Consider the following 15,082-nt stretch of genomic DNA (forward strand, 5'->3'; position numbering starts at 1 on the left):
TCAGTCTCACATCGTTTATGTGCATCAGCGTCTTTCTTTCCAGCCGTCTCTGACTCTGTTTGACTTTTCTCCCTCCTTCTTACACTCTGCTCCTGTGTAGCTTTGCTCGATACAAAAGAAAGACACGCGCACAAACACACAGAGAACTAAATTTGGCACAATCATGATTTCCAGTACGTCACTATTCCACAGAGCTCATCTGAAACCCTGAGCTAATGGCATTTCACCGCCCCAGAATGAATGAGCGTTGTGTGTGTGTCTTACATTTACATCTCTATGTCAGCGTGTCTGTTTGTACAGTTATGTATTCAAAAGTGTGTCTCTGTGCTTGTCAGTATTAATGAGTGTTTAGCTGTGTGGAAACACAGGCTAATGATGCGTGCCCACCAGTGTTGCTAGCGATGTGACGGCTGACCGCTGTTTGCAGACCAGCACAAACAGCATCGGCTGCCCCTGGAGATCCTTTACAGCCGTCTCATTACTGCAGAGCTGGGAAAAGACTGTAAGTGTTTTCCGGTCGGCTGATGTATGGAATAAAATAAGAAGAGCAGGGAATTGATAACACACTGAAGACTCGCTCGTTTATTTTGGAAAGTAAAAGTATGTGTTAAGTATGTACGTACTTTTAGAGTGAATTTAAAAATTAAAATAAAACTCTTTTAAACCTTAAAAAGAAAGCTAATGCCAAAAAGAATGTGTGTATTGTTCCAGCATCAGATAATGTAATGTGCCCCAACTCGTTTTCATACTGTACATCAATAAGTCAGGACAATCAAGTGTAGTTTAGCTGACACAAACTTAGCCCTTTCATTGTTTTTAAATTACAGATGAGAAAGCGTTATTCTGTTGATTCGGTACTATTTACTGTCTAAGCAACACATTTTAAACTAACTCTACAAAAGCAAATGGTCTCTCTTTAGCTTGATGCTTGAAAAACTAGAGGACGTTCAGCAACACAACCTGTGGAATGAACTGGTTGTTGCACATTGTTTTAGACTTTAACACCAGAGCCCATATTTTGTATCTTGGTCCCGTCGACAGTTAATGAACATTTGCTTAAACCATGACAGTGATCTTTTCCGAACTGTAACCAAGTAGATCAGGTCTCCAAAACATATAAACTCAAGAACAGTGACCAAGTGTGTGAATATAAGCTTACCTACTGTATCCTGTTACACTATCAAACTGTCATGTCGGTTAGGAGGAATCTGAATGCTAACGCTAAAATCCCCTGTTATCACAAACTAAAATATATATCTCCTCCTGAACTCTTCTTTCCACCTTGAAGCCTGAACAGATTGATTGACATTAACTTTCTGATTACAGCACTGAAGCTTCCAGCCCTCTTTTGGAAGAAAGATATCCCCATTTGAACGTTGTCGATAGAGTAAGCAGATCAGAAAAGCTCAGCCCTTAAAAGCCTTTCACAACTGTAATGCTTTAAGGCCTGTTGTACAGTGAGTCTGACCCGTGTTAGTGAACCATTTCTCCACCTGTCATATGTGGAAGTCTTGTGATAGCAAACAACCCAAAGCAGTAACAGTCAAAAACAAATCACAAACATGGATATTTGCTTCTTGAACAGAGTGAAACAATCCCTTCAACAAAAGCACCTTTCATGTGTCAACGCTAACCTTGGTTAGCCATCTTATTAAGGCCTATCCCGCTGGCTATTGATTCTTCAATAATCCTCTGCTGGGGTTGGAAGGTTGCATTTATTCACACATGAAGGGTTTAAGTATTTGTTTAAACCCTTGCATATTTTCATTTAAAGACATCCAACTGTTTTCTGTGGAATTGTTTATTGCCTTCAAGACCTCAATTATGATTTTCTTTTAATCGTCCAGCCTACTTTTCCTTTTGATTACAAAATGTGTTCAGTTTCTGCTGTGATCACAACTTGAATGTGGCAGTTAAGTAAGTGGGAGGTATAGAATATTTAGGCTGCGACCATGCTATGCTCCAGCAACATCAGTCTCAAAATGGTTTTTGATTCTTGACATTTTGTGATTCTACAGTGCTGTTTGATCTCCATCCCATCCCCGTCAAATCTCTAGAGTGCCCATCACGCCGCTACATTATTAATTCCCAAACAGCTGTTGAATTCTCAGAGGTGTCTTCTCACACGAGCAATCCATCCTGTTCAATGGGGGATAGAGCCTATTTTTCCCCCCAGAAATGCCAATTATGCCATCATAACATCTAAAATCTATTTAAAGAAAATGAATAATTCTACAAACGTAGTTGTCATAGAACTGTATCATATGTTTGAAGTTGTGAGCACTTTAAGCATCAGTTATTGAGATCATCAACACTACATTTCAAACATAATTTTTATTGAGGATAGTATTCTACTCTGTGAATTATTCCTTTACAAGACGGACTAAACTCAGTACTGTAGACATCATTTATCTCAAGTATTAAAAGAGCGTCAGTATTAATTAATATAAGAGTACAGAAGAACTTCTTCCTCAATACCTTCAGATACAGTTTACTTTTTGTTTCTGTTACTTTAATAACTGAAATGAGGAAAACACGCAATGATTGTTAACTGAGTTGCTGTGCTATCAGCTGCTCAGATGCTTTGCCTGCTTGTTATAATCCAGTGAAAAACATTAACACTGGCTAATTTTGTATTTGGGAATTTTGTTGAATGGGTTGTTTTGTCTGTTGGTTCCGATGTTCTTCTGGTTATTCTGCTGTTTTTTTAGGCTTTGTTCTGATCATGGTTTTGTTGTTTGTCAAAACACTTTGTAAACCCCGTTTTTGAGAAGATGCTAAATAAAAAGCTAATGCTAAATTGTGTTGACAATGTACATTCATGCTGGAGAGAAGCTTTCACAAAAACAATGCAGAGCTGGACAGATATATTAAAGTATCCTAAAATCTGATAGCATAAAGGAGTAGCTGTCATATTGTGAGGAAGTGTGTCTTTGAGCTCCTTTATTCAAATACATAATCTCATTATTAATTAGTACAGAAATATGTCTTTACTTATTTAAAATAAAGTATGGGGGCAACCCAAGACACTCTTTACCAACAACATGTTTTTCATTGTAAGCTGCAGCAGAGGCTGGTTTCCTAAATGATACCATCAGGATCACAGAAGCTGAAGAAAAAAAAAAAAAAACTATGGCAACTGGGTATTCAATTGTTAACAGAACCAAAGCACACAGGTGTAGCGTGACATGTGGAAGCCCCTCCTCTACAGGATGAGGATCAGAGCTTCTAGAACCACTGTTCAAAAAGAGGGACGCAGGACTCCAGTTTGCCAAACAGGCAGAGGAACCCCAGTCATTCCAGCTCACTCTTTCCTCCCTATTAAAGAAGCAAAGTGTCTGTCTGCCTTCCCGGTTCTGTCTCTATTTTTAGCCGCCCCCAAGATGAGAGACGACCCATCACTGCGGCGATGGCAGTCGAGAGTGGGCGATGGTATAGCAAGAGCGAGGGATATTGAGTTAAAGCAGAGCGACAGAAAGTGAGGGGAAATGGAAAAAAATAAAATAAGCAAATGTTAAAAGAAAGCATCAAGAATCTTCTTTTTTTTTTAGAATTTCTGGGAGATATTCATGAGCATGATCTGAAACAAAGGTGTGATAATGCTCTGATGGCCCTACTCATATCCTGCTGCCTAACCTGACTGCTGACAATTCCACCCTGTTGGCTTGGGGTGTAGTTCATTCTGTATTATAAACTTTGAAGACGAGTATGACAGAGAGATGGATGCGGAGGAGAAAGCCTATAAAGAGCTTAACATTGCCGAGGAGTTTGGACATTGACTGACAGGTGCTCTAAAAGAGACTGCGAACTCTCACTGAAGGCGACACTGGTTGACGGTTCTATAAAGACGAGAGAGAGTGGGTGCAGCTCATGAATCAACAAAGTGGTTACACATCCATACAGCATTCATTTCTAATATTCTAAATACATACATGTGATGATACCCAATGCAGCTACAGATGAAAATACATGTATATAAATATAATTAAAGTTGACTGAATTTACAAGAAAAGTTGTTGAAAAAGAATTAAGAAATCAAAAACCAAGACAACTAGAAGAAAGGAGAGTAGTCCAGTCCTCCCTGGGATCATATTACTTTGTTTAAATGTGTGACCTATTTACTTCATCATTTGACTACGATTAATCATATGACTAGTTGTGAATCTTTAAAGGAAGTAGCTTGAAGGCCTTCATACCAGCTCTGATGAAGGCCTGTACAGTATAGCTGAAACATGTTGCCATGTTTTTCTGAGTCTGTAGCCCTGATGAATTAAAGGCTTTTTATCTACCACCCTGTATAAGTGCATCAGACCTCTTCAATAAGATAAAGTATGTACTTAAGAGCTTTGGCTAAGAGGTTAAGTGATCCCATAAGGTAAAGAATCGGACAAATCACTTACTGGCTGATCTGTTGTCTTGGCAACACAGACAGTGACATATTTTTTGAGCAAATACTTCATGCACTAACCTGCTGCTAACTTGTTCCTCAGAAAAAAATCCCAAACAAACAACCAACTTCCTGTTTGATTTACATTTTGTAAAACAATAGAATCCATCTATTTCATAGGAAAATAAATATTTAGAAAATAAATAGTATTTATTTATTTTTTTGTTTTTATGACAAATATTTGTAGTAGGAAAACATCAATCCATGACCACAGGGGTTAGGGAATTCAGTAACATTGAATTCAGTATTGAGCATTTTAACAACTTTCCAGAAGATAGGCTGAGGAGGACTACTTTAAGAAGGCAGGAATCTCAAATCAGGACTAATGACTCATTTATCATAAAAGAAAGGAACATGCCTAACCTATTTCTTCTTTCAGATACTTCCAAGTTGGCAAGCATTTTTAACAATTTTGTTTAGTCAAGCTCGCAGACAGACATCTGTGAAACTGAAAACATTTCTTTAAGCTCATTACAAGACAGCTGTGGGAAGGAGAGTGATTGACAGATCCCACAGAAATACAAGAGAAAAAAATCAAACAAGACAGAACACAAGCAGAAAAAGTGAGACAGTTGAGAGTACCTGCTCATGGTGCTCGATGCCCATGCTGATGGTGTTGATGAGGATGGCCATCATGATGCCTCGGTTGAAATACTTGCTCTCCACGATTCCCCACAGCTTCATCCTGGTATCATGCCACAGCTCTCTGCAACTCTTCTTTGGGCAACAGCTCCCTGCGACATCCTGGCCATCCTTCTCTTTACTCCCAGATTGCCCCCCCTCCCTATCCGTTTCCTCCACAGCTCCCTCCTCCGCTTCCTCGTTCAGCGCACTGCGAACCGGTCCGACCCCGTCGGCGAGCGACAGGGCTGCGGCACACAGAGGGCAGCCTTCAGTGGCAGAGGTGGCGCTGAGGGCCATGGGAGAGGCAGGTGAAGCGTGGTCAGGTTTGTTGTGGTGGGGACAGGGTGCACCTGAAATGAAAGGGTAGATGTTGTAGGCAAGGTCAATCAAATATAGCCATGTCATGACAACTACAATAATGATTCAGGACCAAGAAAAAAACAAATATTTTAAGGGATTGAGACCAAGTCAAGACACATACCACACCAGTGTAAGTCCTAAACTTCATGAAACACTCAAAAAGCACATTTTGTCAAAACATACATGCTTCTGAATTCACCTCTATCATTTCCAAATACATTGACAAAGAAAAAAATCTATATGTATAACTATTCCATGATACGCGTCCTGATCATTTCAAGGTTTTGCAGAGGGTTATTTTATACATGGGATAATCTTTTGCTTGTAAGAAGCAAATTTCCATACAAATAAGTACTTGCTTAAATTTCCTCACTCAACAATCAAAGATCATGTTTAACTTTCTGCCTTCTACCAGATAATTTCCTTAACATTCATCTAAATGGGATTGAACTTTTACAGGAAGAGCCTTTTTGAAATAAACACAAGGTACTTCTGGGTTAGGGTTAGGAAGGATAGGTAAGGATAAGCCCTCAGTGAAGATACCCCTCATCTTAATCATGCTCCTATGCCCTAGAAGTCAGAGTCCCTGTCCAAGCCCAGCTTGACTTGGAGCTGGGTTGGGCCAGGATAAATGCAAGCTCCAGGTAGTGACATAGCCGTTATTACCTACCATACCACTTGGCCCCTTCTGACCCCCATAACTATCAGGGTAGACTGTTGGGCAGCAGGATCACTGGGTTGTCAAGTGGAAACCTCCCTTCACCAGTGTTCCATTCAATTAGTCCCACGACAACTCGGGAAGGCCAGACAGTGAGCTCCGGCGGCCCAAAGTCATCCTGCTTCATGCTAGCTCTCACTGCACATCATATCCACACGTAGAACTTCTACATCTTACCTACCCTACCACATGGCCACCAGAGCCCAAAAAGCATTGCCTATTTCAACAGACCCAGGCTCCATACATGCAGGCTCCAGATCTGGACAGGAGTGATACTACCTAACCTACAACCTGACCCCTAATGTTGCCCACAAACAAATGCAACTATTCCGGTTACCAACATTTCAGATGAAAAGAACAGCAAAGAGGACAAAAGGGAAACTAGAAAGACGCAGAGAAAAGACTGAAGAAAGGGGGTCTGCTGGATCTGGGCTGTTGCTTTACCTCCCTCCTCCCTCATTCTCATGAGGGAAAGATATATTTTATATTTTATCTGGGACAGTTTCAAACTTAAAACTATCGGCCATAACAACAACAAACAAACAGTGTGCTTGTGGCCGTAAAAAGCAGTCTACTGAATATGTAAACCTTCCATAGAAGGAACATTACTCATTCTCAGCTCCACATGCTATGACATTTCCAGCGCTCTCACCCGAGATGCCACTGTGGTGCAGAATAAAGAGCTGTTTTTTTTTTTCTTGTTACTTACCATGCCTCATCACTGCTCTCCTCTCGCGTCCTCCTCTTCCATTGGCCTTCCTCTCCCTCAAATCCCCTCCTCCTCTGCCTCTCCCGACCCCCCGGAAGCCCCGAGGTTTTCCCCGCAGGGTGTTGTATAAGGCGACAGTTTGTCTCCTCGCCTTGCGGAGGATGTGGCAGACCAGCTGGAAGAGCTCCTCGTAACAGTCTCCGGGTTGACTGTTCAGGGTGGAGGATGAGGAACATCGCGCACGCTGCTCCTGCATAAGCTGGTGCTCCCTCTGCTTGGTCTCCGAGAACTGAGTGGCGATGACCACGAGGCACAGGTTGATCATGAAGAAGGAACCCACCTGGGAGGATGAGAGTCAAACAGGTTATCACACTCAATAAAGCCTTGCAGCAACATGTTTGGTGTTGTGCAGCTAAGGCCTGTTATTCCACCTGACAGTCCAAGCATAAAACATTTTGCAATATGGTTGCAAACAAAGCTATTGTTTTTTACCTAGTTAGTTTTAAACTGCAAAGATTAAGGGGGGGAGCTACATGTAACTTGCAGTACAGGCATGGATGCCTAAAATGGAAATCCCCATTCCAAATTCCAAATCTGTTTGCAACTGTGTAGCCTAAATATCTGAGTGCTAGGTGACATTAATGGTACATTTGCAAAGAACAAAGAACAAACACAACCTTATTAGTGAAAGGCTAGAATACTAGATTATGGGAGAACAGGACTTTTAATGCCATCAAATGGGAAAAGGGAATGTCAGGAGAATTACAGTGGCATACTGTAATCTATTTCGTTTACAACATCTATGCAGGAACAGCAAGGCCTGAATCAGAGTTTATGGAATTGTGGGTAGCTTTTCAGTCGTTTCATTCTATCCACCTATTTCTATTTTTACTTCATACCACCAAGAAACTACCTTGACTTATTGTGATCATTTTTGCAGGGAGCAGGAATATCTAACATCCCGTGAAACATGCAAACATACAACCATAATGCCTACTCTATGATATCTATATTTCTAAATTGGACTGCATGTGCATCAGAAACCTGGCCTTGAGCCTGGTTGTCCGCAATGAATAATGAAATAGCTGTTGGCTTAGAATGTTCATTCAAAAAAAGCTCTAGCCGAGATGGAAATTCAGGCCTTTTAAAGAGTTATGATTCTACTCTTATAATTTTACCTGCCTCATAAAATGGTAGTAAACTGATCTGTTTTATTCTCTGACTTTGATTTATTTTGAACACCAGTTCTATTGATCATCTCTTCATACTGTATACTTTTAGATTGAACCTTGGATCTCTTCAACCAAACTCTTATGCACTGATTTTTTTCAGACTGTATTAATTACTTACATACATAAATATAAGAGTTGGGTCTGAATAAAGCATTGTGTTTATGGCTCACTCACTTCACAAGAGAGCAGGTGAAACAGACATAAAAGGAGACAGAGAAAGAAAAGGCCAAGATCAAAGTTTAAAAAAAAGCAGCGGAAGAGAGAAAGCTTGAAGGCAGAGAAGATAAAGAATGCTCTCTGGGTTGTGATCAATAGTGATTGTGAAGCTTGATAACCCCCTTCTGCTCTCCATCTGAACCTCTGCATGTTACAAAGGACCATGGGAGAGCAAGAAAGTGTGAGGTAGTGGATGTGTGTGTTGTTGCAAGATGGTGTGTGTGTGTGTGTGTGTGTGTGTGTGTGTGTTTTGTTTTTTGAAGGTTCTTTTCATTGATCCAAGGCAAAAATGTGTGGTCACACTGGCTGGTCTTCATGACATCTCACTGGACTCATGGTCTGAAAGGGAGGCAGTGGGTCCCAGCACCCATTCAGCACCCTGCCTGATCCCATCAAATATTTATACTCACACTCTGCTGGAGCCACAGAAATACAATTAGATTAGTGTGAGGCTTTGAATGTGTGTGTGTGCGTGTGCGTGTGTGTGTGTGTGTGTGTGTGTGTGTGTGTGTGTGTGTGTGTGTGTGTGTGTGTGTGTGTGTGTGTGTGTGTGAGTGTGTGTGTGGTTGGCAGTGAATGTGACTGTCTGAGAGAGAGAGGGTCTGGCGTTGATGAATTAAAGCGATACTAGAACACTTTTTTTAATTAAGAAAACACCTGACTACCACATATTCAAGCTACACTAAAAGATATGAAATTGATTGTTGAACCTAGTTATATTGAGAACAGCTCTGTGGAAATTAAAAGCTACTTTTAGTACAACTTTTAGGGTTTTTACATCATACTTTCCACTTGTGTAAGTGCCTCATCTAACCAGTTACCAGCACTAAAACGTGAAAAACTTAAATCTCATGACAAACTGGCCTTTAGACTCCCATTTCTTATATGGGCATAATGAGCAAAGAAATTGTAGAATGGCAAAACCTGACACTTGGTAATTTGAGCAGAAGAAGGTTGCCTGTAGAGATTGAGGAGAAAGTTCACGGATTGACAGATTAATCTTTATAAGATAAAATGAGAATCTAACTTCAGTTGGATTTAACATCCTTCCACTCATTGGGAGCATGCCTCCAAAAAGAAGAAGGTACTGACATTTAAGCCCCTTTCAGTCATTAACTCTGGACAACTTCAAGACAATTTCAAGACATTAAGGTCCTGACATTTTCTAGAATTATCTTTCACCAATGCCACCCACAGTGGAGGTTGTCAGTGGCGGACACACTCTCAACTCTGTTATGGTGACTATATTTGCGTTAATAACTCTGATGATGTTTCTGCAGTTCAACTCAATAATATAAAACATAATACTGGTAACTGAGTTAAGCAGCGAAGAGTGTAAAAGTCAATGAACTCTGCTTAATGTGAACATCATCATCCCCCTCCCTTGCTCCTGGTGACTGTTTCAGACTGTTACCTGCCACATTCACACATTAGCTGACCCTGACTCCACGCAGACTTTTTACGAGGGGGTTGGCAGGAAATGTCTGCTTAAAGTCAGGGTGAACTGATTCAGAAGTTTGTGTTCAGACATGCACCCCACCTAGACAATGTCCGGACATTTTAGGTAGTGCAGTCCATTTGTAAAAGGGACGGATAATATGGACTTTGTCAGTAAACCGCTCCTCTCTTATAGACGTATTGCGTAAAAGTATTCCTTTAAAATTATTGTTTTTGGTTTGGTTACAGATGTTTTGTTGGTATTGCAACACTTAGTGTAGTATGTGTTTTAACTGTGACCTTCCCTTAAACTATAGTACGTTGCCTCATGTGGCAACATTTATATTGTAAATGGTCCCTTAACAAATAAAATGAATATTGTGGTGTTCGTTGTTTTCCACTTAAAGGCTTACAGCTCATTGTGCTTTGTTTCTTAAGTTGTCATATAAATGATTCACCTTTTGCTTTTTGTTTATAGTGCCCTTGGGCCAGAGATTAAACCCCTAATTGCTCCTGCTGGTGAATAAGTGTGAGTGGAATATTACTGATGGTCAGTTGGGCACTTTACATTGCAGCCTCTGCCATCTTTGTGTGAAAGGGATGTGAATGTGTGAATGTGACATGTACTGTAGAAAGCTTGAGTAGTACGAAAGGCTGGAAAAGTCCATTTACCATTTCCAGTTGTTTCTACAGTTTTGCCTCCACTAAATACACAGAATCCGAGCAACAGGTGGTAAAATGACAAAGTTACTGATCAGGTCTTTGTATCCTTGTAAATATTTTGGCTGCAAGTCAATAGCAGGTATACATGAGGACACGAGACGGGCTTAGGGGCTACATCTCTGCAGCGCTGTATCAAAACAGGTTGTTGAGGTGGGCCGAGCTATTTTGCATTCAAATCCTTTAATTCCACTGAACTGTTTGATCGGGACTGTTCTACATGATGCTAATCAGTGTACAACATCTCTCAAACTCTCTCCATCTTTATCTCCCTTTTATCATCCGTCTCTCCATCTGTCACACTCTCTCTCCGTCTCTCTCTCATCATCCAGCTCACTCTCTTCATCCTACACTACCTCGCTCTCTCAATTCAATTCAGTTTAACACACTTAATCCGCATGAAAGTTATGTGAGTGGAAACGCCAAAGCATCTAAATGCAACGTCAACCTCCCTCACTCCCTATCTTCCTGTGTTTACTTCTTCAGTCTGTCTCCATCGCTCGTTCTCCTCCGTCTCTCCCTGCTCGGTGTCGTGCTGAATTAAAGCAAACATAATTAGAAGTCTCTTCCTCTGTGTGCTCTAGAGACGGACACGGGCCTTGAACACAACTTTGTGACTTTTTTACCATGTGAATAAAAATCAATTTCCTCCTCCAAGTGTGTTTGTGTGACAAACCTTCAACGATGTTGTAAGAAAGCTGACAAGAGTGTGTCAAATCCCCTCTCTGTGAGCCAACGGCAGGGAGGAAAATCCTGCTATGAAACTTTTAAGCTTAATGAGAAACATATTTATCTTAAGTTTCATTACAAACTGGAGATTTGTTCCTCATTTACATAATGTTCTACACGTCTGCTTTAGTATACTCAGAAGAGAGACATTAGGGAACGTTTCTGTTTAAAATTTGAGCGGTTAAATTGATTTAATCCCAAATCTCAGGGGCAGTTCCAGGTGATGGATTAATTGGGGAAAGATGCATACTACAAAGGCAAGCATTAACAAAGCAGTTGTGGTATATTAGTTTTTGGTTCCTTATATTAGTATATTAGTCCTTAAACTAAACATGTCTACCATACTAGTGGATGTTAAAGGCAATCAGACACCTCTCCTTTAAAACTGGCCTCCTCAGGATAAATATTTTTAGACTAATGCTGAAATATCATGATTACTTTACTATGTTACAGTGCAATAAGTATGATTGATCTGTTGCTAGTTGTAAACCACTTAAACCCCTTTTCCATAATGGGTAAAAGAGCAGAGGTAAGGAGGGATAATTGAAGTTAGGTTGAGCTGGGTAAGGACACATTAAGAAAGGGAGCCAGGTTAGGGAGAACAATGCCTTTATTCAAAGTATAAAAGGTTATCTTCTGATTTTTTTAATGCTAAAAACAACAACTCCTTGTCTCTGTAGCATTTGACATTGAAAAAAACAGTTGAACTTAATGTTACCATTACATGCATTAAAGTGTAGCTTCCGAAATTGGCTACACATGGAACCCTGAACTGTTTTTTCTTTCTTTCTTGGTACTGCCCTCAGGACAGATTTTGTTTGGGATCTCTTGGAGGCAGCAAGAGTCAAATCATTTTATTTACAATGTGTTATCAGTGCTTAAGGATAAAGGGGGGCCCTATAGCCTACCTGCCAATACTCCTGTTTTTTTTTTCCAGGTATGATCTTTTTTTATAAATAATCCATGAACACAGATCCATGTTTGGTTTGTTTGCCTGTAGCTATAAAAGCTGCCAGATCATCTATGAATCACAATTCCAACCACAACAACTTAAAAGGACAACCCCTCTGTCCCCTGGCAACCTACAGCCTGATTCTAGAGGTGTGTGCACGGCTTCACTTTGCATACGCATGTCTGTCTCTTTTGTTGTCTGCATTATTCAGATAATTAGACATTTTATTTATTCAACATTAACACCCTCACATCATGGTTACAGGATTTTAGCGAGTGATCCAAAAGCCCTGACATGCCGATTGTTATAGAGGGTTGTAGAGAAATACTTATTGATCATTTACAGATTAAAAAAAACGAACAAAAACTTATTGCACAAGTCTGAATCATTGTGGCCAATAGAAAGAGACAGACAGGTTTAAGTGAATATACATAGGCTATCAACAGACTACCATGAATGATGGCACAAATGTGAATTTTCACATTAGACACATAGGTGCATAAATGAATAGAGTATCTGACACTCAAAACCTTCCTGCAGGAGGACCCTGAGAACACCCATCCTGGTATTTTGAAATCTAAATGTTGGCAGGTATGCTGTTGTTGTAGGATCGCGTGTAGGAAGGAGTGAGACTGTTTTCTTAGCATTCGAGGACTACAGGTTAAATGTTAAAATACTTTTTTTAGTCATTAAAAAAATGTATCTTCTGAGTCGATGAATTTATAATCTCTGGTTTCTTGGGGACATGATTAGCTTTGTCGCCTTCATCAGTGGAAGATTTCTTTATATTTATAACTCTGAATGTTGGAGTGGACATTCTCATTTTAATTTGACATAGACCTTTTTTTTCTAGACACATCATTATTATTGTACAGCTAACACAAAAATGCAGCAATTAATTGGTGGGCTATTTTTATATTTTGTGTGAATGTCATGCCAAGACACTGACAGATGCCCTGTTTCTCTACTTTTAGTTGCTCAACAAGACTAAACTGAAAAAGGACGGAGTCTTTGGCTCATGTCTTGTCTCTAAGTTTACTTAAGATAGACTAGTAGGTGATCTGAAAGTAGTTTGAAAACCAACAGGGCTTTCAGTCTCTGCAGAAAACTCCTGATATTTACAGGAGGAACGCAAACAGCTGAATTCTTCCCTCGGACTTCAGCCGGAGTTTCTCCTGCCAGCCCCCTAGTATTTTTTCTGCAGCAAGTCCGAGTGGGCTGAGAAAGCAGCAGGATATTATCCTGGGAAATTCACCTCGAAGTGGGATGGGGGTGGTGATGTCTATATCCTGTGACTGGAGTCAGCGCATAGACAGTAAACACGTGACTGCTACGATGTCTGTGCTCATATTAAAACGGCTGGATTACGTTTTCTCTTTGTCAGTATGTTCTTCTCCGCTCTTTTGTTGATATTGTGATCCGTCAAACTACATGTAGCATTGAGATAAAGGCACATTTTGTCATTATAACTTTGTAAAGTGAACTCTGCTACTTCTGCATATTCCTTCCATGTCACGTCTTCCCTCAGGAGAACCCCCCCCCCCCCCACCGTCTGTCAGGGACAGTCTCCCACTGTGAGGTGCATATATTTTCAGCGGTGCATATGTGAAAACAGCTGAAGTGTAATTTCCCTCTGACTTTAAATAAATCAAGATGAATGAATATTTTGTTCCTCTCTGGTATAATGTTTGAAAGCTCTTTTAGAATGTTGTCAAGCTTCATTGTTTCTGTTTTAAGATCTCATGCTGAGTCTGTAAATACATAAGTTTCTGCAATGACTATATGACTATATTAACGATAGCCTTTGTCTGGTTTTGGGTTCACACTAGAGCAGACGTATGGGCACCAAAGAACAGGTAAGACATACAGCTAAACCTGCTGCTGTGTCTGCATGTGTCATGTGTGCAATATCTGCAATACACGCTGAGGGATTCACTCTAATTAATTATATTTCATTTAAGATCAAAGAGGGAGACCAACATGTGGTCAATTCCTCTCTCCAGTCCTCCAATCAACTCTCTGATTTCATGCCTACACTTCAGTACATCCTTATTATGAATCTTCTTTTGATCGATCCGTCCCTCATTCCATCCCGTCCCCGTCCTTCCTTTTCCCGACCCTCGCTCTACACTACTCACTCACCATCTTTCCCTCTCTCTGATTTCCTTCCACTTTCTCCCTCTATTTTCCCTCCCATTTCATCATCCTTACTCTACACCAGCAGTCATTTCCTCTCTTCCTCTCCTTCTCTCTCTTCACCTGTTCTCTGTGTTTTTTTCAAATGACAGGCAACTATTTTATCATGGAACCCTATGTGCTGAGGGGAAAAGATAATTTGCATGAAATACATTTATTGTTAGCTATAATAAGAAACAAGCATTTTATAAGACTAGTGAAGCTATATGTAGGGACGAGAGCTGTAATAATGTGGCGCTATAAGACACATCAGTTCAGTCTAATCAGATAGAACACAGATATAAACTCTTTGCTCTCTGCTTGGGTAAAATTAGAAGTTAAAGGCGGCTTAAAAGTAAGTTAGGTCAGGGCAAGAGAATGGTGTCGTCTGTCTTTGGGCTCAGTAGATTAATGACAGCACTGCAGCACCGATAAAAGAGCAAAACACCATTTAAAATGAAAACTTTTGGCACATTTCAAAGCTGCTGGGTGGAGTTTTAATACTGAAATTATCTAATTATCTAATCTAATACAGCAAAGAAGAGCATCAGCATGAAGATTATATCTGAATGGTTGTTTTTGAATGGCAAAATCAGCCTTTTAATACTTTCTTAAAGCAAAGATTCTCAGTGAGGGATACATTTGGCTGTAAAAAGAAAGCTGGGTGATATTTTGTGTTAAAAGAAAACTTCTTATGTATGAGCAAATAGATGAGAGGTTCTACCAAAATCCACACAAACCTAAAGGAGTGAATACCAACAGA

At 40.2% G+C, this 15,082-nt stretch overlaps 1 protein-coding gene across 1 annotated transcript in view; it reads right to left on the reverse strand.

The window, feature by feature from the left end:
• Positions 1 to 15,082, reverse strand: part of LOC109991323 (voltage-dependent T-type calcium channel subunit alpha-1I-like) — a 140,579-nt gene that overhangs the window by 79,274 nt on the left and 46,223 nt on the right. The window contains exons 7-8 of the mRNA XM_065955400.1: positions 6,859 to 7,198; positions 5,030 to 5,421 (exon numbers count right to left, since the gene is read on the reverse strand). Of these exons, the coding sequence (XP_065811472.1) occupies positions 5,030 to 5,421; positions 6,859 to 7,198 (732 nt within the window). The remainder of the gene's footprint in view (positions 1 to 5,029; positions 5,422 to 6,858; positions 7,199 to 15,082) is intronic.

This window comes from Labrus bergylta, chromosome 1, assembly GCF_963930695.1.
Source record: "Labrus bergylta chromosome 1, fLabBer1.1, whole genome shotgun sequence".
NCBI classification, from domain to species: domain Eukaryota; kingdom Metazoa; phylum Chordata; class Actinopteri; order Labriformes; family Labridae; genus Labrus; species Labrus bergylta.